The sequence below is a fragment of the Diadema antillarum genome, unplaced genomic scaffold (assembly GCF_040938485.1).
Source record: "Diadema antillarum isolate AM-2024a unplaced genomic scaffold, OU_Dant_1.0 scf00000107, whole genome shotgun sequence".
Lineage (NCBI taxonomy): Eukaryota > Metazoa > Echinodermata > Echinoidea > Diadematoida > Diadematidae > Diadema > Diadema antillarum.
This window is the reverse complement of record NW_027270996.1, coordinates 439,446-466,773: the sequence shown is the minus strand read 5'-3', so window position 1 is coordinate 466,773 and position 27,328 is coordinate 439,446. Positions and strand designations below refer to the sequence as shown.

The following is a 27,328-nucleotide window of genomic DNA, read 5'->3' as shown; positions in this document are numbered from 1 at the left end:
CCCGTTGTAATTTTCTTTTGTGACAAATGGTACATTCCTCCGCCTTTGAGAGAAAGAGAATAAAAACAACTCTGCTTACATCTGCATTCTGGAGCTTGTTCTGACCACTGTCCATTTGCTTGACATTCTCTGAAGAGTGGACCCAGAAGGGTGAAATTCCTGTGGCAGGCGTGCAAAACCTGGTCCCCAAACAGGTAGGATCGGCCCACAACGCGGCCGTGGTTCACGGGGCCTGGGTGCCCACAACTGATCCCTTCGAGGGACATGACGGAAGAAATTAGAGATCTTTATAAAGAGTTCACCGCTATCAGTGAAGGATGATGTCATACTAAGAATAAAATGTAAAAAACCTCCCAATTTAATTCTGATTATCAAAAATACTGATTAGAGTTTGAAAACATTACAATAAGTATCACTATCCAAAACTAGAGAGGGGCCGTCAAAGGCGGCAGACCCACGCCTAAGTACAAAGTCGGGGTAAACATAATGTGCATTCGGTCATCTACCAGAATTCGGCCACTTAATTGCCAGTGTGCTTTATCACCAGCCAGTGAGTTCTACCAAAGATCGTACACTGAAGTGTACGATCTTTGGTTCTACAGTCACATCACACGCAAATCACATCTTTACACATACGGTATTAACACTCATTCACGTACAGGAAAGTCTCTAAGTCTCCTCCAAAAATCCATCGAAAATCCCAAATTCCACCGTCAAAAGTGCAGAATCGGAACTTTTCCAAGCGCGCGCGAATTAAGTCCAGTTTTAAGAGTATTGTCTACGCGACGGGTCGCGGAAAAAGCGCTAAAAATCGAGAAATACGCCGTTTTCTTGCGGGATATTTTGATTATAGCATGCCGAGAGTGTGATGATATCAAAGGTCGTATGAGTGTACGATCTTTGATGGTATCCACAAAAGCAAAAAAGAAAAACAAAATTTACGTACCCACTAGGCAATTACCCCTATGATTAGTGTCTACGGGAATTATTCAATGCAAGGGTTGAATGCAAATGTCTACTGCACCAGTATTCGGCCACCAACGAGCGCCGCAACGTCCCCGGTGCAATTTTGCACCAACAGTGTAGAGCGCGATGCATTTTCAGCGGCCTTGCACACGCATTGACATTGAGCACGCATATCGTGCAGTGTGACTGCGACCGAGCAAAATGCTCCTCCAACGAAAAAAACAATCAATGTTAATTTGAAAAATCATCAAATATCAAAGGTCGTATGAGTGTACGATCTTTGATGGTATCCACAAAAGCAAAAAAGAAAAACAAAATTTACGTACCCCCTATAGGCAATTACCCCTATGATTAGTGTCTACGGGAATTATTCAATGCAAGGGTTGAATGCAAATGTCTACTGCACCAGTATTCGGCCACCAACGAGCGCCGCAACGTCCCCGGTGCAATTTTGCACCAACAGTGTAGAGCGCGATGCATTTTCAGCGGCCGTGCACACGCATTGACATTGAGCACGCATATCGTGCAGTGTGACTGCGACCGAGCAAAATGCTCCTCCAACGAAAAAAACAATCAATGTTAATTTGAAAAATCATCAAAATACGGGCCAGTTTGTGATGACGGAGAACGAACTTTCATAAATCTAGAAGGACATAGTCCCTCAAATAGGCCTAAATGTAAATTTCGGAATTCTTACGAACATTTGAGCAGCGAAGTCGGATCGTTGGGGAGTTTATGTGTTCGTATGGTAGCGGAAAATCGCAAAGTGAGAAACGGGAAATTTTCGGAATGGTCACTATACCATGGGGTCAAAACTTCAAGGTCACACAGAATTTGCAAGGGTCAACCGATTATCACCAAAATCTAATCGATTCTTTCCTGTCATTATCCAAACATTCCCTGAACATTTCGTGCAAATCCGTTTACCCGTTCTCTTGTTATCTTGTACACAAACAAACAAACAAACAAACAAACAAACAAACATACAAACAAACAAACAAACAAACAAACAAACAAACAAACAAACAAACAAACATACGGAACCCTTTACATAACCCCCTGCCGATTTTCATCGGCGTGGGTAACAACATTCCTTCATTACTAGACATCAACACTGATGTTATTTGCAAAAACAGTGTGAAAATGAAAAAAAGTCTTATTGCTCCCCTGAAAATGTATGATTTTAATATACATCTTTCCACCCCATATATACATGTATGGCAAACACATATTTGCATACCACCATAAACACACATGAAATATAGTGAGTATTCTGTATACATACTGCATTGATATCACTGATAAAAAAGTGGATTTACGATTGACTCTACATCAATTTTTTTTCTTTTTTTTTCTGAGCGGGGGGGGGGGGGGGATTTCACAGTTTTTTGGTAGCCATGTAGGTGTGCAGTTTAGCATATCTTTATGAGACCACAGATATGACAAAAGCAAACCAAATATGGGCGCGACAGGTTATGTATTATATAGGGAGAAATGAAAATGAGACGGAAGGGGGAGGGGAGGGTCATAAGTCAAAGACTCACTTTCACAGTACGGCTGCGCTGACGGGCTCCACTCCCCTGATATTTGGCACTCGGCAGAGCTGATCTCGTACCGGGGTAGCTGGAAGCCGGGCTGACAGTCGTACCTCACTGAGCTGAGGGGAGTGGCTGCCTGGTAGTCATGGACCAGTCCATTGTCTGGCCGAGCAGGGGGAGGGCAGCCTAGGGATATGCAACAATTGAGTAAAATTACAGTTGTATAAAATCAAAACAGAAGCTGTATCAAAATGTGCCCCATAAACCTGCACATCTCAAGTTGATAACAATGATAAAAGCATACTAACACATAGGTTCATGTTAGATTGAAAGGAAAAGTAGGCAACACTACAAGAATATATTAACTACCATGACACCAATATACACGGTGAATACTTTGGATTCGTCTATCTTCTTTTTGCTCCCTTTCTATTTCTCACACACACTTTCCCATAGTTTATACATCATAGTTTTGACCTGCATTCTTCTGTATTTTGTTGAGCGATTGGAAAAACTACATGTCTGGGAATGCAGGTGATTAACTGAAGGTGTGCTTGGAAGAACGACAAGAATGCATGCAAGGCCCATAACAACCCCTTGGGTGAGTTTGTTTCATTCTTCCGGGCACACCTTCCCTGATCTGTGTGCATTTGCGTCACACTCGGCCGTAATCTGGCAGAACTGCGTATCTCCTTTAACACATTACGCCAGAAATCGGGTTTAAAGATTCAATGTTACACCTTTCTAAACTGAGATACGATGAGTTGCATTTTTCCTCTTTTCTCGGTCATAATTGGTCTAAAGAATTTATTTCCGGCAAAAAAATGACAATTTGACCTTTTTAAGTAGTAAAAATTACCAATTTAAAAAACTTACGCAGTTCTGCCAGATTAATCGTCGCCAAATTTTTGCGATCGTAATCTGGCAGAACTGCGTATCTCTGGTCACGTGCCCGGGTTGATCAGCCAGAACTGCGTAAGTTTTCGGCCATGCGGGGGGTTTTTCAGGCAGAACTGCGTATCTCTAGGAGTTACGCAGTTCTGCCTGATAAGCACGTGTTTCATCAGGCAGAACTACGTATCTCTTTTCGTGGTCAACCACGTGCTTATCAGCCAGAACTGCGTATCTCCTAGAGATACGCAGTTCTGGCTGATAAACACGTGGTTTATCAACCAGAACTACGTATCTCGGTCTATTTTCTGCGGGTTGTCTATCGTATTTTACCATCCATCCTCTCACTATTCAGCGGATTCAGTGTCAAAACAATGAATATTTTAGATCGAGTACAATTTTGTTGAAATATTTGTATTGTATAAAGTCATCATTATTGATTCACATTTAATTTCATTTTATCCATTCATTTGTATGTGGAAAATAACTTGCTTTCCCCAAATGTTGTCAGTCTGTGTTCATGTTTCAGTATTATTTAGCGGCACAAGAAGTACTGCTATACATCAAAAGCCTGGCTGCTGCTTGGGTTATTGTCGATCTCATGAAGCATTGCATTTGGATTAAGAATAATATTAGACTAGGTTCTAGATGTTAAGCTATATTGTTCATCAAGACTACAGGTACTACACTGTAGACCGTCTAGACCGTAGTCTATTCAGGCCTAACGATACACTAGACATCTAGAGACTAGTAGAGCGGTACGTAGGAATCTGCATACGATAGGCCTACTGATCTCATTATCCTAGTATTCCTACTCTATGCCCAAAGTAAGAGTAAGCCTAGACCCTTTTGGCTGAAGGCCTAAACTCTAAATATTTAAACTAAAGAATACTAGGAGCTAGGCCTGACTAAAAGTTTATTTACAGCTTTATTAGAAAATAAAAAAAAATAGACCCTAGTTCTCGTTTGTGTCGACTCCTACTGTAGGCCTTATTGTCACTACAGTACTAACGTTAGGGTAGTAGTGTTCTAACCGTTACTATCTACGCAGGCCTATTAAAAACGTACGAGAACTCTCGAACTCTGTCTACTCGATTGTCTAGGTCTATGTAACATCCAGACGTCTATTTTGGGGCGTCATTATAACAGACTAGTAGATCAATAAAAATGAGTTTCTAGATTTTCTAGTCTAGACTCTAGATCTAGACTCTATATCCAGGTAGGGGCTAAATCTACAGCTAGACTGTTTATTGGGGATCTAGGCCTAGAAGGTACTAATGTTATAGTAGATCTAAGAACAACGTAAAGCCTAACCTGCCTATCTATAATGACTAACGGTAAGACTATAAAGTCTATAGCCTATAATGTCTAGTAGTACTAGGCCTAGTACAAGTAGTAATGTATAGAACACGGATCAAAATCTAAGTTTCAGATCTATTTCTAGGGCTAAATGTTTATAATTTAGCGTTTAACCTGTAGATTCTAGATTCTTCATATTACAGATTTCAAGAATGTCTGGCCGAATCAAATCTAGAAAAAATAGAAAACTGAGTAAAGACAGAATAACCGGCGATTCAGCCTAAGTTAAGTAACGGTAGGCCCCAGTAGTCTAGTAGGCCCCTACTGCACAACTCTACTGAGAGTACCGGTACGGTACCCGTATTAAAAAGTAAACTGTAAAAGTGTTAGTATTGGTCAATTTCTGACGTCTGTAGGATTGGATCGAAAATGCCATCGTTATGGACGGTATCCCAGATATTCATTAAACTTCTCGAGATCAGTCCCATAGATCCAAGCCCACTAACCGCTTATTACAATGAAAAACAAAATAAGAAGCTATGGTCAATGGATTACAGATATTGTTGTTCGCGTGACCTACGCTACCGCACAGTACATTGATTTCACGTACACTAACAATGGACAAGTGCTGCAGCAGTACTAAGTAGGCCTAAAGTTGACTGGAGCGTGATGTCAGACAAGATGCAAACTATAACGTTTGTTAGATCTAGAAATGCTCTAGGCTTAAAAAGCATTAGATTGTAGCAAAACTTAATAGTAAGGCATACCGCATATTGACCTGTTTTGAAGCCTGCCAGTCTATGAAGGGAAAGAAAGTGGCAATTTCCCCCAAGAGTAACGAGGGTTATTGCTTTAGCGCGACTGTCGTCGTGTACAATACACGTAGCCGTACCACGTACGACGTGTCTAGCTAGCTAGCTAGGCACTGCTAGCCTGAACGCGTAGCGCGTTCGTCACTACCAAGGTCGCGCACGCGCGTGTTAAGATATACCATGTCCGTGCGGGATGCAGGAACACCTTGGTCCAAGCGTTGTCGTAAGTCGACTTACGCAGTTCTGCCTGATTAACATCGGAAAATTCATTTCGAATCTCGACTTACGCAGTTCTGCCAGATTAATCGCCCTCTCTCCTCAGGAATTTTGCCAAAATTACTTTCTAAAAATAACTTTCTGTACCGATTCACAACTTATTTTTTGGCCCACTTGAAAGAGCATGAGAAAAAACACACAAAACACTCAAAACCTGAAAATCGACCAAAATCGACTTAGGGAGTTCTGCCAGATTACGGCCGCACTGTTATGTTCATTATATATATATATATATATATATATATATATATATATATATATATATATATATATATATATATATATATGTATATATATATATATATATATATATACATACACACATACATATATATACATAGCCCTGATATAGATATATATATATATATATATATATATAAATATATATATATCAGGGCTCCACACTAATTTTTTTTTTTTGGTGGCCCGATGGGGCCACCAAAATCATCAATTTCAAATTTTTGATGGCCCGAAAAAAAACAATAAAAAACATTAAAAGTCCTTTTTTTTAATAAAAAAATGAGTCAAATATCTAAGTTTTTATCATAGTAAGAATTGGAAGCTGGACATATCTACTCATAAATGAACCTCAACAACTCGCAACACTCATTCTCAGGCACACATTCAGTCCTTTTCGTCGATCATTTAAACTAATTTAACTGCTAATTTCCGGCGCCAAAAGTTATGAATTTATTGACATACTTTTCAAACATTTTTGGTGGCCCGAGGCGGGCCACCAAATTTGCCCTTTTTTTAAATTTGGTGGCACGACTTTCATTTTTGGTGGCCCTGGGCCACCAGGCCACCGTTAGTGTCGAGCCCTGTATATATATATATATATATATATATATATATATATATATATATATATATATATATATATATATATATATATATATACACTTGTGTGCTGCTGTTATTTTTGCAGTGAAAAGATGATTCATGAAATATGCCCTAATCAATCCACTGCAAAAATTTCAGCTCGTACAGCATTCCTCTTGCAAAAGGTTAGCATGCAAAATGGACATGCAGACAATGCAGGTATTAGATTTTCAGACAAAGAAGGACCAATCTGAAGTGAACCAACCTTCACAGAAATTGTTCTCCACCCTCTGGATGTCGCCCTGCACTCCGGGCAGGAAGTCTGGCCAGGCCACCACCACGTCCGCCAACCTCTCGCAGCTCCTGCTCAGCGCCCGCACCTCGTCCGCACCAAGCACCCTGTCCGAGACGGTGAGGAGGTAGAGCTCTCCAACGAAGGACTCCCTGGGGTGGAAGCCGCCACCGAGGGAGTCCTGCTCCTGGCCAAGGATGAATTTCCCACCACCTGTTTCGGAAAAAAGAAATTGAGGAAGAGAGGTTTGCTGTAACACCATGTGTACACAATTTTACAGTCTTTGCAGAGACTGTTGCTTGGTGAAAGAAAAGCTTACAAAGAGGCGAGTACCAAGGGAAGTGACATAGGGACAGTTCAAGGATGGCAAGTAGTTACTTACGTCGATGTAGGGCAATTTGTCAGTGAGTTGCAAGTAGTGACATTCGAGGGTAACACCATGTGTATGTAACTCTTGCAGCAACTGTAACTAGGCGAAAGAAAAGACCCTAGAAAGAGGAGAGCTGAGGAGGGAAGTGACATAGTCACAAGGAGAGTGTAAGGAAGGCAATTTGTGACAATCAGGGACAGGGGCAGCTGTAAGCTGGAAGTGGAAGTTTCACTAGTGGAGACGGGAGGATAGGAGACAGGGAGTGTTGTAAAGGAAGATTAAGATGAAAATCAGGTAAAAGGTTTGGAAATCGTTGGGAGGAGAAAGGTGAACCAGAAAGGAGAAGGAGAGGGAGAAGTTAAAGGTTGGAAAATCGTGTAGATAAGAGAGAGAAGTGAAATAGATGTGACATTTCTACAGATGCTTCATGACATGGAGGGAGACAAATAAAGTTGGCGAGCAGATTGATGAGGACTATGGACTGTGGACTCAAAACTACATAAGTAGGAAATAAAAGAGGGAGGAAAGTGGAAGTCGAGAAATTCAGCTGCGGTATTAAAAAAAAAATTATGAAATTGCACTATTGCAGCTTGAAATATATTGTCTGCTGAGCGAGCAGTTTAATCTCTGACTTTTTTTTCCTCTCACAACACATGTAAAGTGGCTCTCACTCCTGCTAGATCTACAAGTGTAGATTATTTGTCAACATATAGTGGAGTATTACCTGGCACTTACTGCAAAACCAGAAACAGTCACGACATGAAACTTTTGTGAATGGTCTCTGATATTCAATGCATTGTGTAAACAAGAATTTTTTGTGCATTTCATTTTCACAAATCTTGGCTCCTGGTGAAATTTGTTAAAGTTTCACTCAAGGGAAAATTATTGGTTTTACAGTAATCAAACCCACTATGACAGTAAATATTTGTGGAATTGATAGGCCATATCGATTTAACCCTTTGAGGACAGATTGATTTTGCTGCAACACGCATTTCCCATAGAAGCTTGCCCGAGTATACTCGGGACTCATCCTCAACAGGTTAAAGAGTAAAAGTCACTCACCTGGGAGGGTGGCCCCTCTGGCCAGCTCTAGACCAGACGCCTGTAACTCGCCATCTTTGAACACCTGGTACGACCCACTGGACTCCCAGGTGATGGCCACATGATGCCAATGTCCATCATTAGTCGTGACATCGGTCACTTTCAAGTGTCCATTCACGTCCAGTACAAACCTGATAAAACAGAAAACCAGGGTACAGTCGATCCAGAAGAATGAAATACATACCAGATATCCTTACCAAAGTACCTTCAACAGAATTCTTTTCCTTCGAAGTTTGGATTTCAATAGTATGTTGCACAGACTTTGGGTAACAAACATTGAGGAAGGGACGAAGTCTATGTGCCATTGCCGAGACATATTTTCATGCAAGTAGATTTTAGGAAGAATGTACTTGATCAACTTTAAATATCTACAGATCTGCTTTTGCAGGACTTTATGTTAACATAAAGTCCTGCAAAAGCAGATCTGTAGATATTTCAAACTGATCAAGTACATTCTTCCTTAAATCTACTTGCATGAAAATATGTCTCAGCAGTACCAGTATAATTACATTGCACTTCCATATTTTTACTGTGCAGTGAGGGAACCCACAAAGAACTCAGTGGAAATAATGGAAGTGCACAGAGCATCGCTAAATACAACCTCAAAAGCCATGGCACCCTTCACTTTCACGAGATGGCTTCTGTCCCCAAGCACAGGGATATAGATCAACCATGTAAGCAGTGTTGTGGTATTCTGAGGGTTGAAAGGCGTATATTTGGTAAAAAATGCTATTTTCACCTTTCTGGCAATCGACGTGTGTAATAATACAATCAAGGCAGAACAGTATTTTCCATGAAACCTGCAGTATGTAAAAACAGTATAAAAAAAAGTGCAAAAAAAAAAAGAGTTGGCATCTCTGCAAGTGGCCCTCATCAAAGAAAATTAATGTGACAGAAATGGTTGAGGTGTATAGTTGAAAACCCAAACTGCACAGACTGGATGATTATGTGCATTGTAATCATTCTCACCCACTGTAGTCTGTAAGAGTCAATACATTGGCATTGGAGTCGCTGATGGCATAGGAGAAGACCGTGCCGTAGTTTGCAGTGTCGTCCGTCCTCATCCAGAAAGCGATTGTCACGGCACTGAGGGCGGGAAATTCCCTCTCAAGGATGACATAGTCCTCCACGCCGGCCCGGTCAAAGATGAGGTTGAAGTCCCAGCTCATTTCTGATGGGTGTGACGAAAAATTCTTTTATGAGGTGGACTTGCAGTAAATATCTCTTATCTTTAATGTTCCACTTCACCCAAAATATGAACATTGACTGCTGATAATCTTTTGTTTCTTAATCTGACTATGTGTACAAAAAGAATCACACCTACTTTCCAAACTCCCAGAGATAATGCATATCAATTTTCCTTTTCAACCATGTGTACAGCAGCTACACATTTCTTTCGCATGACAGAATAGTGAATTGCAATATATCTATGAACATTATAAAAAGGTGAAATGTTTGAGCAGGGTAGAGAAAATCAGATTAGTGAAGAAAAACATGTAAGACAGCCACCACATTTGATACACAGAATTGCACACTAACTTTCAAATTTCAGAACAGTGAAACAAATCAGAAGCTCAGAAAACACAATGCAATTGCAATTAACTTTAGTGGTGGATACGATATAATGTAACCTCTTGACATAGATATTTCAAAAGCAAAGATTTTGCAATAAAAAAAGTATAAAAGGTACACTCATGCAACCTCTTATTCTTCAAGTCATCTGAATATTCATGAACTGTTCATAATTCAGATTGACATAACTGCATGTGCAAAATCTCTGCAAAATTCAGCCAACTTATATGACAATGAGGAATAAAGATGTTTTTATCCTCTTTTATATTCCTACCTTTTAGTAGAAGCCATTTTTCAGTTATAATTAGAAATGACTTTGTTCATATCACTACAGATACATTGTTGTGAAGTTAGAGTGACTGTTGTGACTTTATAAGCTTGTTTATAATGATTATCATCACTATAACTTATGTGGCATTTCAACAAAATGTAGCTACTGCCACTTCAAGTCATCAGTATCATGTTTACAAAAATCCCCTCTAAATTTAAGCTTCAAGTTTTGTTTGTTTACTTCAGTTTTATTCAGCATTCCATTGTGATACAAAAGCTTTTACTAAGTGTTGACATTGTATACAAAATTAACATACACTAGTACAATGTATGTAGTACATAATCATCTATGAAAAAGTTTGACAGGAAAGATATAAAGCAACTTTATATTGAATGTACACTACAAGATGGAAAACTTTAGAGTAAAGTTTGCAGAAAATAACTGGAATCCAGGGGGCCAAATTCATATCAAGCATAACTTGACAAGGCAGGTGGCCTTGTTTTTGCAGAAACTTTATCTGCCACAAATGCACAATATTATGTTCATACATTTATATGTATGTCTTCATGTAATAAAGAGCTTTTGAAGTTGCTGCAATTATAACATCTCTTCACCTTCTTCACAAAGATGTCCTCTGAAACCCGGCAGGCACTGGCACTGTACATCAGCAATGAGATCCATGCAGGTTGCTCCATTAACACAGGGGTTGGATGCGCAGTCATCAACATTCAGTTCACATCTCTCGCCAGCAAATCCCTCTTTACACTGGCAGCTGGAGGGTGAAAGGATGAAAGCTATGACTAACATCACCACAATCAATGACAAACTATTATCAGTAAATTCAAGTTATGCAAATTAAAGTAAACTAAAACCCAAAGAGAAATGTGGATTGAGTGAAAGCAGCATCATTAGTAGAAAAATTCAACATGCTTTCACTTTTCCAGCATAATGAAAGAGCACTTGATTAACAGCTATCAGGAAACACGGGGAATAATTACTACCCTTAACATATGCCAGTATCAAGTTGATGGAATGTGTACTTTTCATGAAAAATGAATTTTTGTGGAATGCCCTTTCTATTTTCTTTATTTTGTTGTCCACACACGAGATCATGAACTCTAGTAGTCTCCTCATCCAGCCAGTTCCAACATCAAAACTTCAAATTCATAACTTTTGCATCAATTTTCCAATTTTCCTCAAACTTTCACTAACGTGTTCTGCTAATGTCGTGGCTTTCACTCAATCCACATTTCTCTTTGGGTTTTTGGTTTCCTTTCAGTACAAGCAACAGGTAATGCCTCACAGATCTTCCTTACGTCCATAAGAATACAGCGCCTAACCAATGAGTTTCCAACTATGTGTATCTTTACCAACTCTCTCTAAATGAAGTGAACCAACAGACTAGTCTTCATTATCTCTGAGTCAAAGGGCACACATTTGTGGAAATCTGAATGTAATCTCTAGAGAAAACAAATACTGAATGATTGCTGCTAGAATAAAACATGGAACAATCAATCTTGCTGTACTGGAATGCTTTTTGAAACAAACACTACAGCAAAATCACTGACAAACCATTACATCTTAGATGGGCAGCCTGCAGTCAGCTCATCAATTTGGCATCAAACTCTGAATATCTGAATTTGTGAGGTCAAGATATTTGATAAGCACAGATCACTCCAAGTTCAAATATTCCTAATAATGGTGACATATGAATATTTATGATACTTTGTATGACAGGTGCTTTCAGAACCAACATCTGACAAACCAGCTCAGTCATATATTTTTCTCTGTTTATGGGAGTGTGTTGAACTCATTGTAAATACATGTATGAAGAAACCAATCAATCTCTAAATAAACTGGGATTGTGTCCAGAGAAGGCAGATTATTCTAAATGAGTTAACGTAATATGACAGTTTAAGTGAGGTGTAAAACATAACACATTGATTTAATACCTGAAGTCGTTTTGCAAATCAATGCAGGTGGCATTATTCTGGCATGGATAAGAGGAGCACTCATCGTAGTCCATCTCGCAGATGTTGCCATAGAAACCAGGAGGACAGATGCAGACGAATCCTCCCATGAGATCCCTGCAGCTGCCATTATTGTGACAAGGGGCTGACATGCACTCATCCTTGTCCGCTTCACAGCGGTCTCCTGTCAAACACAAGTTCGAAACGGGTGTTGTTGCTTTCTGATCACACACTATTGTCTTCACTTGATCTGATAATGATAATCTCAATTCACCAGTAACACGATCAGTGCAGCTGTAGTGCAGACAATAAAACAAAAGAAGTGTTCAAGTATAAAGATGAAAAACTGTTTCGGTTTAATTCATCTTTACAATATTGAAAATACATTTACCTAACATTGCAAGATTTTGTTAGGTTTATTTGTTTGTTTTTCCATCAAATTCATGAATACTTTTCTCTGTGTTGTGTTGAAACATTCTTTATCACAAACAAAATGTACTATTGATGACAACTAGAAATAGCGAATGATTAAATCAATATTTCTGATATCTACTCACCTGTGTACTGCTCGGGGCAAATGCACTCAAACTGATTTGGACCATTAATGCAGGTGCCTCCATTTGCACAAGGGTATGAGCCACACTCATCAATGTCCTCTGAACAGTGCCTGCCTGTGAAGATGAGAGGGAAATGCAACGATAAGGCCATTAAGTCAAGAGAATGGGAACCAGTGTATTGTTTTAGGGGGCGGGTTTGACAAAGAGTATAGGATGAGATGAAAATAAAACTGGTGGCAATAAATTCCTCCTTTACTGCCCAGTGATTTTCAAAAGACATCGTGACACTTATATTCTGAAACTAGGTTTGCTAGAGAGAGCATGTCAATCAGATTTATTACTAACGAGAGACATACCTTGTGCAATGTTCATTACCATATTTATTTGCCTGCATTCTTCAAAGACTTTAGGTTGATTCACAACTTGCACTGCGCAAGCTGCCAGAGCGTGATCTTCAGTTGTGATATGTAAAAATTTAATGTTACTGAAATACTTCGCACTGAATGGTGGGGCTATAGGGCGCATTCAGACAATGTCCTTTGAAAATCTGTTGAGAGTCCAATGATAGGCAGTGGAAGAGGTTCATCTGATTGGTAATTCTCTAATTAAGGCGAAATTTCTTTTGTACACAACCAAAGAAAACTATTTACCTTGCGTGAGCTTTCGCCTACTGTCTGTAGGCTTCATCAGACTGACGTTGACTCCCCGTAGATGGGGTGTAGGCAGTCTTACAGTCCGAATCGTGACGAGGGGCAATACAAATTATCTTCAGCGTATATTCCCATTCTCTCGGACTGTAAGACTGCTTACACCCCATCTACGGCGAGTCAACGTCAGTCTGATGAAGCCTACAGACAGTAGGCGAAAGCTCACGCAAGGTAAATAGTTTTCTTTGGTCGTGTACAAAAGAAATTTCGCCTTAATTAATTAATCATTAGGCAGGTTAATTTGAGTTCAAGCTACTTCCAGGGCTCTTCTGCCATTGGTATCAACCTCATTGAGCCTTGGTGCAAGTGTCTGGAGCTTGTCAGATCAGATTTCATCGAAACTCATCAAATGCTGATATATATATATTTTTTTTTTTGAGATCAGATGAGCCCCCGATGGTCAGTGGAAGCACGAGGGTGGCATGAGATGGCTGCAAGATAGAGTGATGTAACTACGACACATGCAAACAGCTAGAGTACAATATCGAAAGGGATATCACCCCCACCCTACCTGTAAAACCATCCGGGCAGAGGCATTCATATCCATTGAGCAGGTCCTGGCAGGTCCCATTGTTCAGACACATGGCCGTCTCACACTCGTCCACTTCCACCTCACATCGCAGCCCTTACAAGAAGATAATAAACACACAGAAAAGGTTGCTTTTATAGAGTGGGATCTATAATGCCTATCAATAAAGGAGGAAAGAAACTCATGTATGTAATTCATCACCAAAAAGCTTGATAAAGTCTCCAAACATAAACTTTTTAAGTTGTTTTTTTCTAGCATTCTCTCTATGTGAGGCTTTGTAATGATAGGTATGAATTGTCCCACCACATAAATGACATACAATGTAGTCTTGAGGAAAAGCTGCTTTCAAATTCAGCTGCAGACAAATGTAATAGAGACTCAATAGGTAAATTTCAATATGCCACAGTAACATGCTTCATAAAACACTTGAATCTTCTATACAGATAATTACCTCTTAATTTAAAGATTCATTACATAGATCTAAAGCATCATGATTCCACCTGGCAACAAAGAAGCTTTATATCAATACAACAGATGTGAAAAACAGTATGACATGATACGTACTATTTCCAATTTCCTGTCTCATCTGATTGCCTGTTTACTGTGAAAGTGGAAAATTTCACGTGAGCAATATTTTTCACTTGGCCGGGTAAGATGAATTTTGCATGTTTATCATAATTCCACGGAATCAAAATATCAAGTCGTATCACGTGTAAACAAGCAATAAAAAAACTGGTGTGCTTTTATTCTTGTGCTAAGCTTCATGTTGCACAAACATGATGGGCAAAAATATCCACACTGCGAAAAACGTCTTCTTTTCCCATATTTGTTTTCGAATCTTACCAGAGAACCCCTGTGGACACTGGCAGGTGTAGCCCCTACTGGCCGAAATGCACGTGGCACCGTTCTGGCAAGGCGACGAGAAACATTCGCTGAAAGGCACGGGCTCGATGGCTGCCATCTGATAGTTGCCCATGGCATTCTGGGCATCTAGGGGTTAAACAGAAAGGTTATACAGTGAAACCCCGTTATAACGAGGTTCGTGGGACCGGCGATATTACCTCGTTATAACCGGTACCTCGTTATATCCATACGCATCAAAAACAAAGAAAAACATAGGCACGACATCATATACATGTACCCATCAATGAAATTGAAGAACATCCTTTGCGTTGTTGTTACACAATTATGGATCATTATATTGAGAGAATAAAGGGAAATTATTTGTGAATTAGATGAAAAAGTAGGGGCTGAAATGAATTAAATCTTTATTGTAATAACCTTGTTTGTGAAGTTTTTCTAAGCACCAGCGCAAATAGAGTAACATACAGGCCTTGTTTACTGTAACTTGCGAGGTATTTTTACGCTGTTGGTGCCCAGTGGGAATGCGATGATTTCATGAATCATTTCGGCTGTAATCTTGTACAATGTATGATCATTGCACCCGAAGGGATTAAAAATGCGTTCTTTATTTTCTTCCGAAAATCTCTTCGCATTTTGTACATCCGTTCTTGAAAAATATGCAACAGGACTAAATGTTGAAGGTTGTGATCCTTTTTATGCAAATCTGTACCTGGTAGACCATTCTGAAAGAAAGAAAGATCTTCATTGTGAAATGCAGTGTTAAAATTGTGATAATGAACAAACCCACACCTATTCAAACTAATAAATGCGTTTGTTTCTTTTTCTGATTCAGATTAACAAGCGTCATTCAACTTTTTTTATGCTACTGTCACCTGGCGAGATTGCGATGATTTCAGAGTAACATACATGGGTTGTTTACCGTTAACTTGCGAGGTATTTTACGCTGTTGGTGCCCAGCGGGAATTCGATAATTTCATGAATCATTTCGGCTGTAATTTTATACAATGTATGATCGTTGCGCCCGAAGGGATTTATATTGCGTTCTTCATTTTCTTCCGAAAATTTCTTCATGTTTTGTACATCGATTCCGTTCTTGAACTGTTAAATGCGTTTGTTTATATTTCCGAACACCGATTAAGTAGGTTAACATGCGTCATTCAACTATCTTTTACGCTTCTGTCACCCGGCAAGATCGTGATGATTTCACTGATTATTTCGGCTTCAATCATACACACCCATATTTAAATTATCATTTGTTAAATGATAATGAACAAATCCAGATCTATTGAACTAATAAATGCGTTTGTTTCTTTTTCTAAACACCGATTAAGTAGGTTAACATGCGTTATTCAACTATTTTTACGCTACCGTCACCTGGCGGGATCGCGATAATTTCAATAATTATTTTGGCTTTAATCATACACACTCATATTCAAATTATCATTTGTTAAATGATAATGAACACATTCAGATCTTTTCAAACTAATAAATGTGTTTGCTTCTTTTTCTGAACACCGATTAAGTATAGGTTAACATGCGTTATTCAACAATTTTTACGCTACTGTTACCCGGCGGGATTGCGATGATTTCATTAATTATTTCGGCGTTAAAGGGACTGTACAGTACTGGTTGAGGCAGGGATTCATGTTTTGAACATTCCTAAGTGAGATAATGAAAAGCCTCTTATGAAATATGAAAGAGCATGTAATTTTACGGAGGATTCAACGTTTATTTGATGAAAATTGGTTTTCAAATGGCTGAGATATCCAAAAAAGTGCTAATAATAAAAGGCGACATGCCCCAACTTTATTAGTATCTCTTTGTTTCACCTTGTTTTTGGATATCTCAGCCATTTCAAAACCGATTTTCATCGAAGAAACTTTTGATACCCCTTAGAACCGCATGCTCTTTGACATCTCATAGAGTGGTTTCTGAATATTTCACAAAACGTTAACAGCTAAATCTTCACCTCTACCAGAACTGTACACACCCTTTAATCATCCGCACTCATATTTGTTAACCAGCAAAAGAACTGGAAGTTGGAACTAAAAATGGAAAGGATATAATGATGAGATAAACACGCATTCCAATTGTTCATTTTTGGCCACAAGTGTCCCTACATGAAAAGTTTTTGAATGAGTTATCCTTTTTTTTTTCCTCGTTGCGCTGTGGTCTGACCTAACATCACGCACGCGTATCTCGCGAAAAAGAAAATCGAATGATTATCTTTAATAATTCAGTAGGAACATCGGAAGGCATTCCTGTGTCTTATCACGTGGTTTAGAAGAAAATATGGAAGGAACGGTTCTCTGCAAAACGGGAAAAAGACGTATATAGCGTGAATTTGGTTTTCAATGTTTCGTTTGTTGCATGTTTGAAAGCGACAATTTAGTCAAGAAATGGAACCTCGTTATATCCGATCAAATTGCCTATGTTTTTCTTTATCATGATGCGCCGAAATTGTCCTCGTTATAACCGAACTCGTTATAACCGATTCGTTCTGCCATAGGTTTACACGCAAAGGAAAACGGGACCGACGCGATCACCTCGTTATAAGCGGTTCCTCGTTATAACTGAACTCGTTATAATGGGGTTTCACTGTAGTCAGTTACATGCAGCATACATAAATTTGTAGCACATTCACTTTTGAAAGCAAGATAATTTACACATATGCAGGAATCTTGAACTGTACAAACTGTTTTTCAGGAACGTTTTTGAGGTGTGAATTTTCTTCAGTTTGTTTCCCTCTTCTTTTTTTTCCTTTTTATTCTTAACCATCAACTTGGGAAAGAACAAAGGAAAGAACTTTCAATGGGATGATATTGCATCACTGAGCTAGGCTCTCTTTCCATTTCACATAACTGAGTATCATTAGTTTTAAACTGCTGCTACTAATATACATGTATATGCATAGTACAATAACTGGAGTCTGCAGATGACTGTGTTCTATTCATAGAAAAATATGCTTTTTCATCTTATTTGCAGAGAGATTAGGGTCAAAACTTCATCACAGCTCATGCATTTTGATGACCTCAAGGGAATTATGAAATGAAAATTATGGAAAAGGGGGAAAACTTTGTAAAAATACAATGTATATATTTCAGAGCATGGTTTCCTGGGAGTGAATACGGAAATCAAACTCACATGCAAAAAGTCAATAATTTTATGTAATGCCTGTTGAGTTCTTTACTCAAAGAAGTGTTGATAAAAATTTTTGTGGGTAAATGGTGAAGTTCAACCTTGTTGGGTGCTGTCTTGGTGCTGTCTCCATTCCATGGTGTAATGGGCAGTGGCTACTTAAAGCAGAGTGCAAAAATATTATGTAAAGCCAAGTGATACAAAATCAACTAGAAAAGCACTCTGAGAGCGCAGACCTCCGCCAAGCATGCACCTCATTTCCACCACTGATCTTGTTCTTCCATAGAGATATCAGTGATTTCCACCCATACGTACTCATGGCATTGTGTGCTGAAAGTCGCCAGATTTCCCAATATAGAAGCCTTTGTTACGTCATAAACCCTCAGCTGCACGGCGCGCAGAAACTAGAGCAGATTGCTAGAGCACGCACTTTAGTACGCGCATGCAAACCTCAAATACACGCAGCCTGAACTCCTAAGTTCATTGACCCTACCTGCCAAAATATAAAAAACCCTTCATAAATTCCCCCAAAATTCTCCGATCACTACTAAAATGTAATCATCTGCTACTTGTGTCATTCTAAACCTTTCCTGCAAGTTTCATTCAAATCCGTTAACTACTTTTTGAGTTATTTTGCACACGGACAAACTAACTAACTAACAAACGAACATACATTGTACAAACCAACGGTAACGAAAACATAGCATCCTCCCTTGGCGGAGGTAATTATCATTCATCACAATTTTACACACTCACTTCTACATCCTCTGATGGAGGAGATGCCAGGGTTGGAGAAGGGGAAATCGGCAGGGCATCGGAGACAGTAGGTGAAGCGGTTGCTCATCTTGAATGTCCCTGCCGGACAGGGGAGGCAGGGCTCCAGACCAGTGGCTGACGTGTGACCACTGGGGCATGGGGCTGTGATGGGAGGAGGAGAATTAAGACAGGATTATAAAGCGAGGGATCATGGACTACTGGTGGTACATGTATCTGTCATTACCAAAGCACTGCGATTGTCTCTATATCTCTCTCTCACTCAAACAAAGAACAGGAAACCTCACACGGCCCATTCCCACTGTGAACATTGAAATCTAGCAATGCTTGACAGTCTCCAGTTACCATTCAGTGATAACATGTGATGTTACCACGGTTGGAGAATACAAAATGTATTCATGAGTTTTTGACACCACTTAATACATATGCATGATTATCTGGACAGCAGTCTAATTGTATGATTGATCATTTTAGGTTCCCAGCACAGCTTTTAGTGATGTTGGCCTCTATTAATAAACATGCAGAACAATAACAGAAAAGAGACAACCTAAGGACCAAATATATCATGTATCTCTTGTACCTCATACTGCACATCACTGTTGGGGCAACAAAACCTTGTATCTAAAAAAAGTCAAATATTCAGGAGAGCAAAAAAAACTTGACAGCCAACACTATAACAAATGGGATTGCCCTTCCTTTGACATGCCATAATGGCTTCATTCTTTTTTCTTTTCTTTTTTTTTTTTGGTTGGGGGGGGGGGGGGGTATTAAGGCAGCTATGATTTGGACAGGATATTACTTAACTGATTACTGCAAAACATGATATTTTAGTGGCATGAAATTTTCGCGAATATGAGCCGACGGCCTTTTTCATGGCATGAAATTTTTGTGAAGTGCCTCTGGCATTCAATGCATATAGTGTAGACAAGAGCCTTTGCGTGCATTTTAATTTCGCGAATCTTGGCTCTCACAAAATTTGTGAAAGTAAAATGCATGCGAACATTCCTCGTTTTACAGTCTCTGACGAATAATACAAAAGGCAATTTTCGATCAACAACTTTTGAGATACAAGGTTTTATCACCCCAGCACTGACATATCTTTTTAAAGCAAAAGAGATATATGACAGGCATGCTCCCCACCTCTGCACTGGGAGGGGTTGGCAGCCCCAGGATCGGCCGTCTGTAGCCTCCTGGGACATGGGATGCATTCCGTCGCTCCCCATTCAGACTGGTAGTTGTTGATTGGGCACAGCTCACACAGCTCCAGGCCCGATGGGGAGTGGCTGCCTGGTTGGCAGAGCTCTGCAAAGGAAGAGACGACAAGGTGAATGACATATTGTACCTTTACGATGTCACTTTGACAGTCGAAACATATATTGGAGTAGCACACAAATCGTCTAGAGGTGCGAAAATATACATTGCACTCCGCATTTCTCATGAGAAATGCTCAGGAATTGCATACAGTGTACCTATTTTTAGTGATGTGGGTTGTGTACAGTAGCTTGTTCCTTCCTGTATTGGATTGTGAAGAAAATACAACCTCTCCAGATTTAGTTAGGGAAACTGAGGACAAAGTGTCTTGTTAATTAAAAATGCAAGTGTGGTGGCAGGGTTTGAGACCTAAACCTTCTAACTCAAAGTCTCCTGTGCAATCCAATGCACGGCTGCTAGCCTCTACAAATTAAGAACACAGTGATGCCCAGTAGAAACATATTTTGAGGGCAATAAACATGCATTACTAAGGTATGCCTAATCAAATAAAAAACAAACCAACAACAACACTTGTTCATTTCTAATTAGATTTGTGTGTTCTAGATAAACAAAAATACAACAATTACATATTGTTTAACCACATCAGTTGGTACAGTAACTCTGCTAATGCAACCCCCTCACCTCTGCATTCATCCAGTGTTGTAGCTTTGTTGGTGAGAGTAGAGGTACCCAGAGGACATGGCTGACACTCTGTCTGACCCACCCTATCCTGGAAGGTTCCACGAGGGCAGTATTCACATGATGACATGGACTCGTTGAAGTATGTCCCATGGATGCACGGAACTACAAACAGATGCACAATGAAATGGACACAAAAGTCATAAATGATCTCAGTGACATGGATTACTTTGTTGGCCCTGTGAGATCTTGGCTTCAAATTTGATTTCACTGATGAGAGAGACTTGGTGATGATGAATAGTATCTGATATAAAGCCTTACTAAGCTTATGAAGAAATAGATACGGATTTCTCACCTGGTAAGCATTAATCTTGCTCAGAGTGAAACACTGGGTTACATCCCATACAGGGCACTCCTGCTACAACAAACATGCTGATGATTGCAAATCTCGTTATAATGAAGTAAAAATGCAGGTCCCAAATTGAATACAAAATCTATTCGTTTGGTCATAACTAAATTTTGATACCGGTACAATGAAAGAAAGAGTGTAGATCGAAAGGACTTTGTTATAATGGGAGGTGCCTGTAATTGCTTTTTGACTCTTATGAGAACTATCTCAGAAAGTCTGTAAGATTTCACATGGCCCAGGCGATGCTATCTCAAACAGGATGTTGTTCTCTCTTTGCATGCTTCTTTGAATATACCAAACTCGAGGGCTCACCACACTGGGCATCCCTTCCTCTTCCCTGCCGCACCGATCCCGGCGAGCACTCCGCTTCTGGCTCCTTCCGGATGACCCTAATCCGCCACACCCTGACCCCGCCCTCCCCGTCCAACCCCTCCATGCTCCGGTTGGCGCCGCTCTCAATGCTCCCGTTGTTGAGGTTGGTCTCTATGCGGTTCGAGATCTGCGACGTCTCGGCTACGACCTTGTCGTAGGACTGGGCAGAGAGGCCCTGGTCTGGTGTCGTGTCGTTGGGGATTACCGATGCTATAGTGCACAGAAAACAACAACAACCCAGCAACAGATGTGAAGGATAAATGACATATAACAATCACTTCGGTGGCCTCATTGTACAACTAGAAATGTCGCTATGGCGACTGGTATGCCTCCGCCATAATGCATGATTCTCCTAATAGGTACAGACAGTACATGCGGACAATGTGTGATTACATTTTCACAAAATTGGCAAAATATTAAAACGACAAGTTTGTCACAAATGTGTTAAATGCTCACATTCCTTGACCTAGGTTTAATTGGATGAATAGGAGAGCATGTATTTGGGAGTTAAGGACTTTGACTTGACTTTGACCCATTCATATGTTTGTGCATTGAGTTATTTTCAAGGTACGGAGAATAAGTGCAATTTCTGTATTGAATAGTAAATTGTTACCATTTTCATCGGCCTTTGACCCTAGAATTCATAAAATAATCACTGTCACGCAGAACATGCATAAATATGTAGTACGTTTCAAGATAACTTGAGCCACTTCCGAGATATGGAGGTTCAGCACTTTCACTTGATCTTTGACCTTTAAGGCAAAAACAAAAGAAAAAAAAATTTCCAAAGAATCTAAATTAGGTTATGCATGCATACACCAAGTGTAAAACATATAATAATCCTACCAGCATTGCATAAACATGACGGAAATAGTAAAATTTTGAAGTGTTTCCCTTGACCTTTGACCCCTGACCTTTGACCCCATGAACCCTAAATTTTCTAGATAATCACTGCCAGTCAGTATATGTATATATGTTGTTGTTGTTATTTTAAAGATCAAAAGAAGATATGTATATATGTTCCATGAAGATACATTGAACAATGTCCAAGGTACAGAGAAAAAAGGTGAAGTTTTAATAGTTTACTTGACCTTTTGACCTTTGACCTCATGACCCAGACTTTCACCAGAGAATCTTAATTGGGTAATACATGTACACACTAAGTTTCAAGAAAATATCTTCAGGCATTGCATAGATATGGTGAAAATAGTGACATTTTATGTATTTGACCTTGACCTTTTGACCTTTGACCTTGAGCATGTGCACCAAAAAGTTGATAGGCACAATTTCACCCCCTAATACACATACATGCCAAGTTTCATGAGGATACCTCAAAAGGTTTTGATAGTTACCCTGTCCACAAAATTCATTACGGACGGACGGAAGGACGGACGGACAGACGGAAGGACGGACGGACGGAAGGACGGACGGACGGAAGGACGGACGGACGGAAGGACGGAAGGACGGACGGACGGACGGACAACCCGAAAACATAATGCCTCCGGCACCACTTCGTGGCGGAGGCATAAAAAAGTGCAAAGCGATAAAACTCCCTTCTATTGTTTCTCTTTCTGTCCTTGATACTGCAAATTGTTGAGAGGCCGATATAATGACTGTATGAGTATCCATTATCAAATACAGTAGATGCAAAAGTAAACTTAACCTGTTGAGGACGGACCGATTCTGCTTTTAATAGCACGCATTTCCCAGACACCTGCCTGAGTACACAATGTATACTCGCGGCTATTCTGCAACGGGTTAAGCGGTATACATGCAAACAACATTTATTCTACGTAGCTACATGTGACTAACAAACATATATCACTTGGCTAGAGTAAAGTTCAGCAGAGAGAACAAGTGAGGCATCAGCCAAAATTGAAATATCAAGACAGGATAGAGGATTGAGGTTTAAAGGTACCAACCATTTATGATGACGTTGACAAAGAGGTTTGGGGTGGCGAGCAGCCTGAGGCGTTGAGGGTTGACGCTGATGTCACCTGGCCCCTGGAGGGCTTGAGGGGCCCCTGGTTCCAGATCTCCATGGAAAGTGGGAGGCAAGCCATGGAGGAGGGTGATGGGATCTGTTAGGAGCAAATGAGAATAAACTACTGAAGTAATCACGCATCAGTAATAGTGACAATGATAATGATGTCTCATGTCTGGGCGTTAAGTCTGTCACTACCATCAACAGCCTGACTTTAATATGCACATGAATGCTACGTAATCTCAATGGGCATTGAAGTAATGAGTTGTAGTGAGTTGCCTTACATGCTTTTTTTTCACATTATGATATTCAAACTTGATGTTTTTTGTTGCATACTGCACATTCTGTACCTTGTAGTGTCCTACATGTACATGTCTGCTTTTTAGTCTTACTATGTAATATGTATTTTGTCTCGTTTATGATTATTACCTCCGCCAAGGGAGGAGGTTATGCTTTCGTTACTGTTGGTCTGTTGGTTTGTTTGTTTGTTTGTTTGTTTGTTTGTCTGTGTGCAAAATAACTCAAAAAAGTAGTTAATGGATTTTGATGAAACTTACAGGAAAGGTTGAGAATGACACCAGTAACAAATGATTAAATTTTGGTAGTGATCCAAGAAATTTTTGGGAATTTATGAAGGATTTTTGATATTTTGACAGGTAGGGTCAATGAACTTGGGAGTTCAAGCTGCGCATTTTTGAGGTTTTCAAACGCGCACTTAAGTACGTGCTCTAGTTTCTGCTAGGGCGAGGTGCACAGCGCAGCTGAAGGTGTATGACGTAACAAAGGCTTCCATATTGGGAAATCAGGCGATTTTTCAGCATGTATACCTATGGGTGGAAATCACTGATCTCTATGGAAGAGCCCAAAGAGCTTTTCCCCAGTGATGGAGAGGAGAAAAATCTCTTTGGGAAGAGCAAGATCATTGGTGGAAAGTAGCTGCTTGGCGGAGGTCTGCGCTCTCAGAGTGCTTTTCTAGTTATGAAATGATCTCTTTCCTTTTTTTTTGGGGGGGTGGGGTGGGGATAACCTTTGAAAGGCTGGTCTTAGCCTATGTTGATTCCTCCACCCTATAAATATTTTTACTTACATTTCCATATGCTTGCACGCTTCAATATAATGTAACTGTCTTTTGATTTGTGGAATTGAATTGGATTGAATTGGATTGAATTGGATTGAATATGAATTGAATATGAATACGAATTGAATTGAATTGAATTGAATTGAATTGAATTGAATTGAATTGAACTGAATTGGATTGAATTGGATTGAATTGAATTGAATTGAATTGAATTGAATTGAATTGAATTGAATTGAATTGAACTGAATTGAAGTGGATTGAATTGAATTGAACTGAATCGAACTGAATTAAACTGAATTGAATTACATTCAAAACTGACACTTTACGGAAGATGCTCCATTTAAAGGAATACACCAAACAGATATACACGTTTCAGCAACTTGTAATATTTACCCTTTGAGTCACATCTGGCCTCTACACTGGACAGTCTGCAGGTCACTCCATCTCCACAATAGTTTCGAATCTGGAAAGAAAAGCACAAAGAAAACAATAATTTTCACTTATTACTACAGTGCTCGGAGTGAAAAACAATATTACTGTCATACAGCGCACTCCTGTTATAACAAACACAGTAGACATTCTCATCACAACACAGCTTGTTACAACAAAGTAGAATTTCTTTATACACTTTAATGTTTGACTATAATAAAATGTCAACATAACAAAAGAAAACTGCTGGCCCCAAGGACTTTGTCATAATGCGAGTTTCCAGTACTGTATTCAGTTATCATAAGCAGTTTGTGGTCTTAGCACTGCAATATACAATTGTACACAATCAAACATCTTCAATTATCAAAATACAGGAAATAAGCAAAGTATTATGCATATTTTCTGAGCTTCTGAAAATTACTGATCACTGAATGAATGATTAAAGACTGGATCAGGTGTCTTACCGGTTCATCCAAACTGGAGGAAAGTATTTTCTCCACTCTGCGAGCAAAGGGCGTGTCACAATCGCTCGTTTCGTACAAGAAGGTCATTGGTTGGAGTACATTGTTGGCATGGTGGGTTTCTGAACAGGAAAAAGGAAATAAAGCACAGTGATTTAATTACCTTGGAATCATCATCATGGTTGCATATTACTTCCAATGAAAAAGGAGTTCTATATCTAATCAAACAAAAAATCTGTTTGAACTGATAGTTTGTAGGTCTGATTTCTATCCCTAATATTCCAGATTATTCCACAGAGATCTGAAGTCATAACTGCATATCTTCTCTTTGCTGGCGAGGACATTTTATTTCATTCCATTTCATTTCATTTCATTTCAGTCTTTTATTGTCCACATCATGGATATTTGTTTTGTTCACATCCAAGCAAGCATGGTATTATTTGCTCCCTAAAAATAATTTGTAACATAATTGGCACTCCCCTGTGGCTAGAGTCATAACCATGGTTGGTGTCATGGTTTTACTGCCATTAAAAACGTTTCACCATAATCTTACAAGTGAGGTTGTCACAGGTGCTGTGGCCACCTTGAATTATGCTATCCACATGAAGTCAGTTCTTACATAAAAAAGGTAAAAAATACATAATGTAAAATGAAAAAAAAAAATCTGAAACCTCTTTCTTAACCCGTTGAGGACGAGTCCCGAGCATACTCGGGCAGGTGTCTATGGGAAATGCATGTTGTAGCAAAATCAAACCGTCCTCAACGGGTTAAGAGGTATCACACTTATTACTTACTACAGTTTCCTAAATTTCATATATTGAACAATTACAAACAGAAAGCCAAATTTTTTATTTTATTTTTTTTGGAGGGGGGGGGGGGAAGCAAAAGTGAATGGGATAATTACTGACACCATGACTGCTCACAAATTAATTTTTACCTGGTACAGACAACAATCCTTGTACAAGAACAAAATCTGACTTTATATGTAGTGTATTTAATAATTCATTCTTAATATACAAATATCTGCAGCAAGGGTTTTTGAAGGAGAAGGTGGTTAATTAATCTCTGTTGTTGTTGTTGTTTTTTTTTGGTTCTGTTTTGATTTATTTTTGCCTGTGGGTATACAGAGGGATTTTATCAGTACATTGATATATAATGGAGATCACAAAGAAAAAAAAAACACTGACAGTTTTTTCCCATAAAATATATTTTGCCACACTGCTCTTCTCAAGCTACTGTGTCATTGGAAGGCAAATCTATACTGTAAGCAACATTAAAAAAAAAAAAATCTTATTCAAAGTTATCAGTACTTTAACTATGCATACATACAAGATAGCTATAAAGGCTAGACAAAGTAGAGCTAGAAGCCACAGAGCCTGGCCACTTTTCTGTGTTGAGTGATACCTGAGCAGTCATCCCAGGGTACCTTGCCATCTGGATGCCAGGTGCCATCGAGGGCGCAGAAGTACTGGCCCCTGGGGCGCGTGGACAGGGCATAGCCAGGCCCGCAGGTGACGGTGCAGTTCATCCCCTGGGTGGTGTGAAGGCAGACGGCAGACCCGCCAACAGGGTCCCGAGGTTTCTGGCAGAGGTTCTCTACAAGGATGAAGTTGTAGAGGGGGATGGAGAGCACAAGAAGAGAATATTATCCCATTGAGGAAGGACTGATTTTGCTACAACACGCATTTTCCATAGACACCTGTCGCAAGTATACTAGGGACTCGTCCTCAATGGGTTATTCAAAAGTTCTTGAATTTAGGAAAGACTGACCTCTCTCTGCTGGTATAACAAGAAAAGAAGCTAGCCATTACTTACAAAAAAAATCCTTCTTTGCCCTAGCAATGACACAATATGAATAAAAATGTATACGATTCTGGCAAATCAGATTTGAAGAATGATAGAAATTATAACAACAGCATATCATTCTTGTTTCATGGATAATGAAAAGGTGTGTAT

The 27,328-nt window shown here is 39.5% G+C and overlaps 1 protein-coding gene across 1 annotated transcript in view; it reads right to left on the bottom strand.

Moving 5' to 3' along the window:
• LOC139719213 (sushi, von Willebrand factor type A, EGF and pentraxin domain-containing protein 1-like) overlaps window positions 1–27,328 on the bottom strand; it is a 93,119-nt gene that overhangs the window by 12,507 nt on the left and 53,284 nt on the right. Inside the window, exons 10-27 of the mRNA XM_071630643.1 lie at window positions 26,777–26,968; window positions 25,376–25,494; window positions 24,876–24,945; window positions 23,343–23,501; window positions 21,361–21,630; window positions 20,643–20,804; window positions 19,890–20,051; window positions 18,732–18,893; window positions 14,817–14,963; window positions 13,956–14,069; window positions 12,738–12,851; window positions 12,163–12,364; window positions 10,825–10,982; window positions 9,337–9,538; window positions 8,329–8,498; window positions 6,870–7,109; window positions 2,511–2,690; window positions 80–253 (exon numbers count right to left, since the gene is read on the bottom strand). Of these exons, the coding sequence (XP_071486744.1) occupies window positions 80–253; window positions 2,511–2,690; window positions 6,870–7,109; window positions 8,329–8,498; window positions 9,337–9,538; window positions 10,825–10,982; window positions 12,163–12,364; window positions 12,738–12,851; window positions 13,956–14,069; window positions 14,817–14,963; window positions 18,732–18,893; window positions 19,890–20,051; window positions 20,643–20,804; window positions 21,361–21,630; window positions 23,343–23,501; window positions 24,876–24,945; window positions 25,376–25,494; window positions 26,777–26,968 (2,997 nt within the window). The remainder of the gene's footprint in view (window positions 1–79; window positions 254–2,510; window positions 2,691–6,869; window positions 7,110–8,328; window positions 8,499–9,336; window positions 9,539–10,824; window positions 10,983–12,162; window positions 12,365–12,737; window positions 12,852–13,955; window positions 14,070–14,816; window positions 14,964–18,731; window positions 18,894–19,889; window positions 20,052–20,642; window positions 20,805–21,360; window positions 21,631–23,342; window positions 23,502–24,875; window positions 24,946–25,375; window positions 25,495–26,776; window positions 26,969–27,328) is intronic.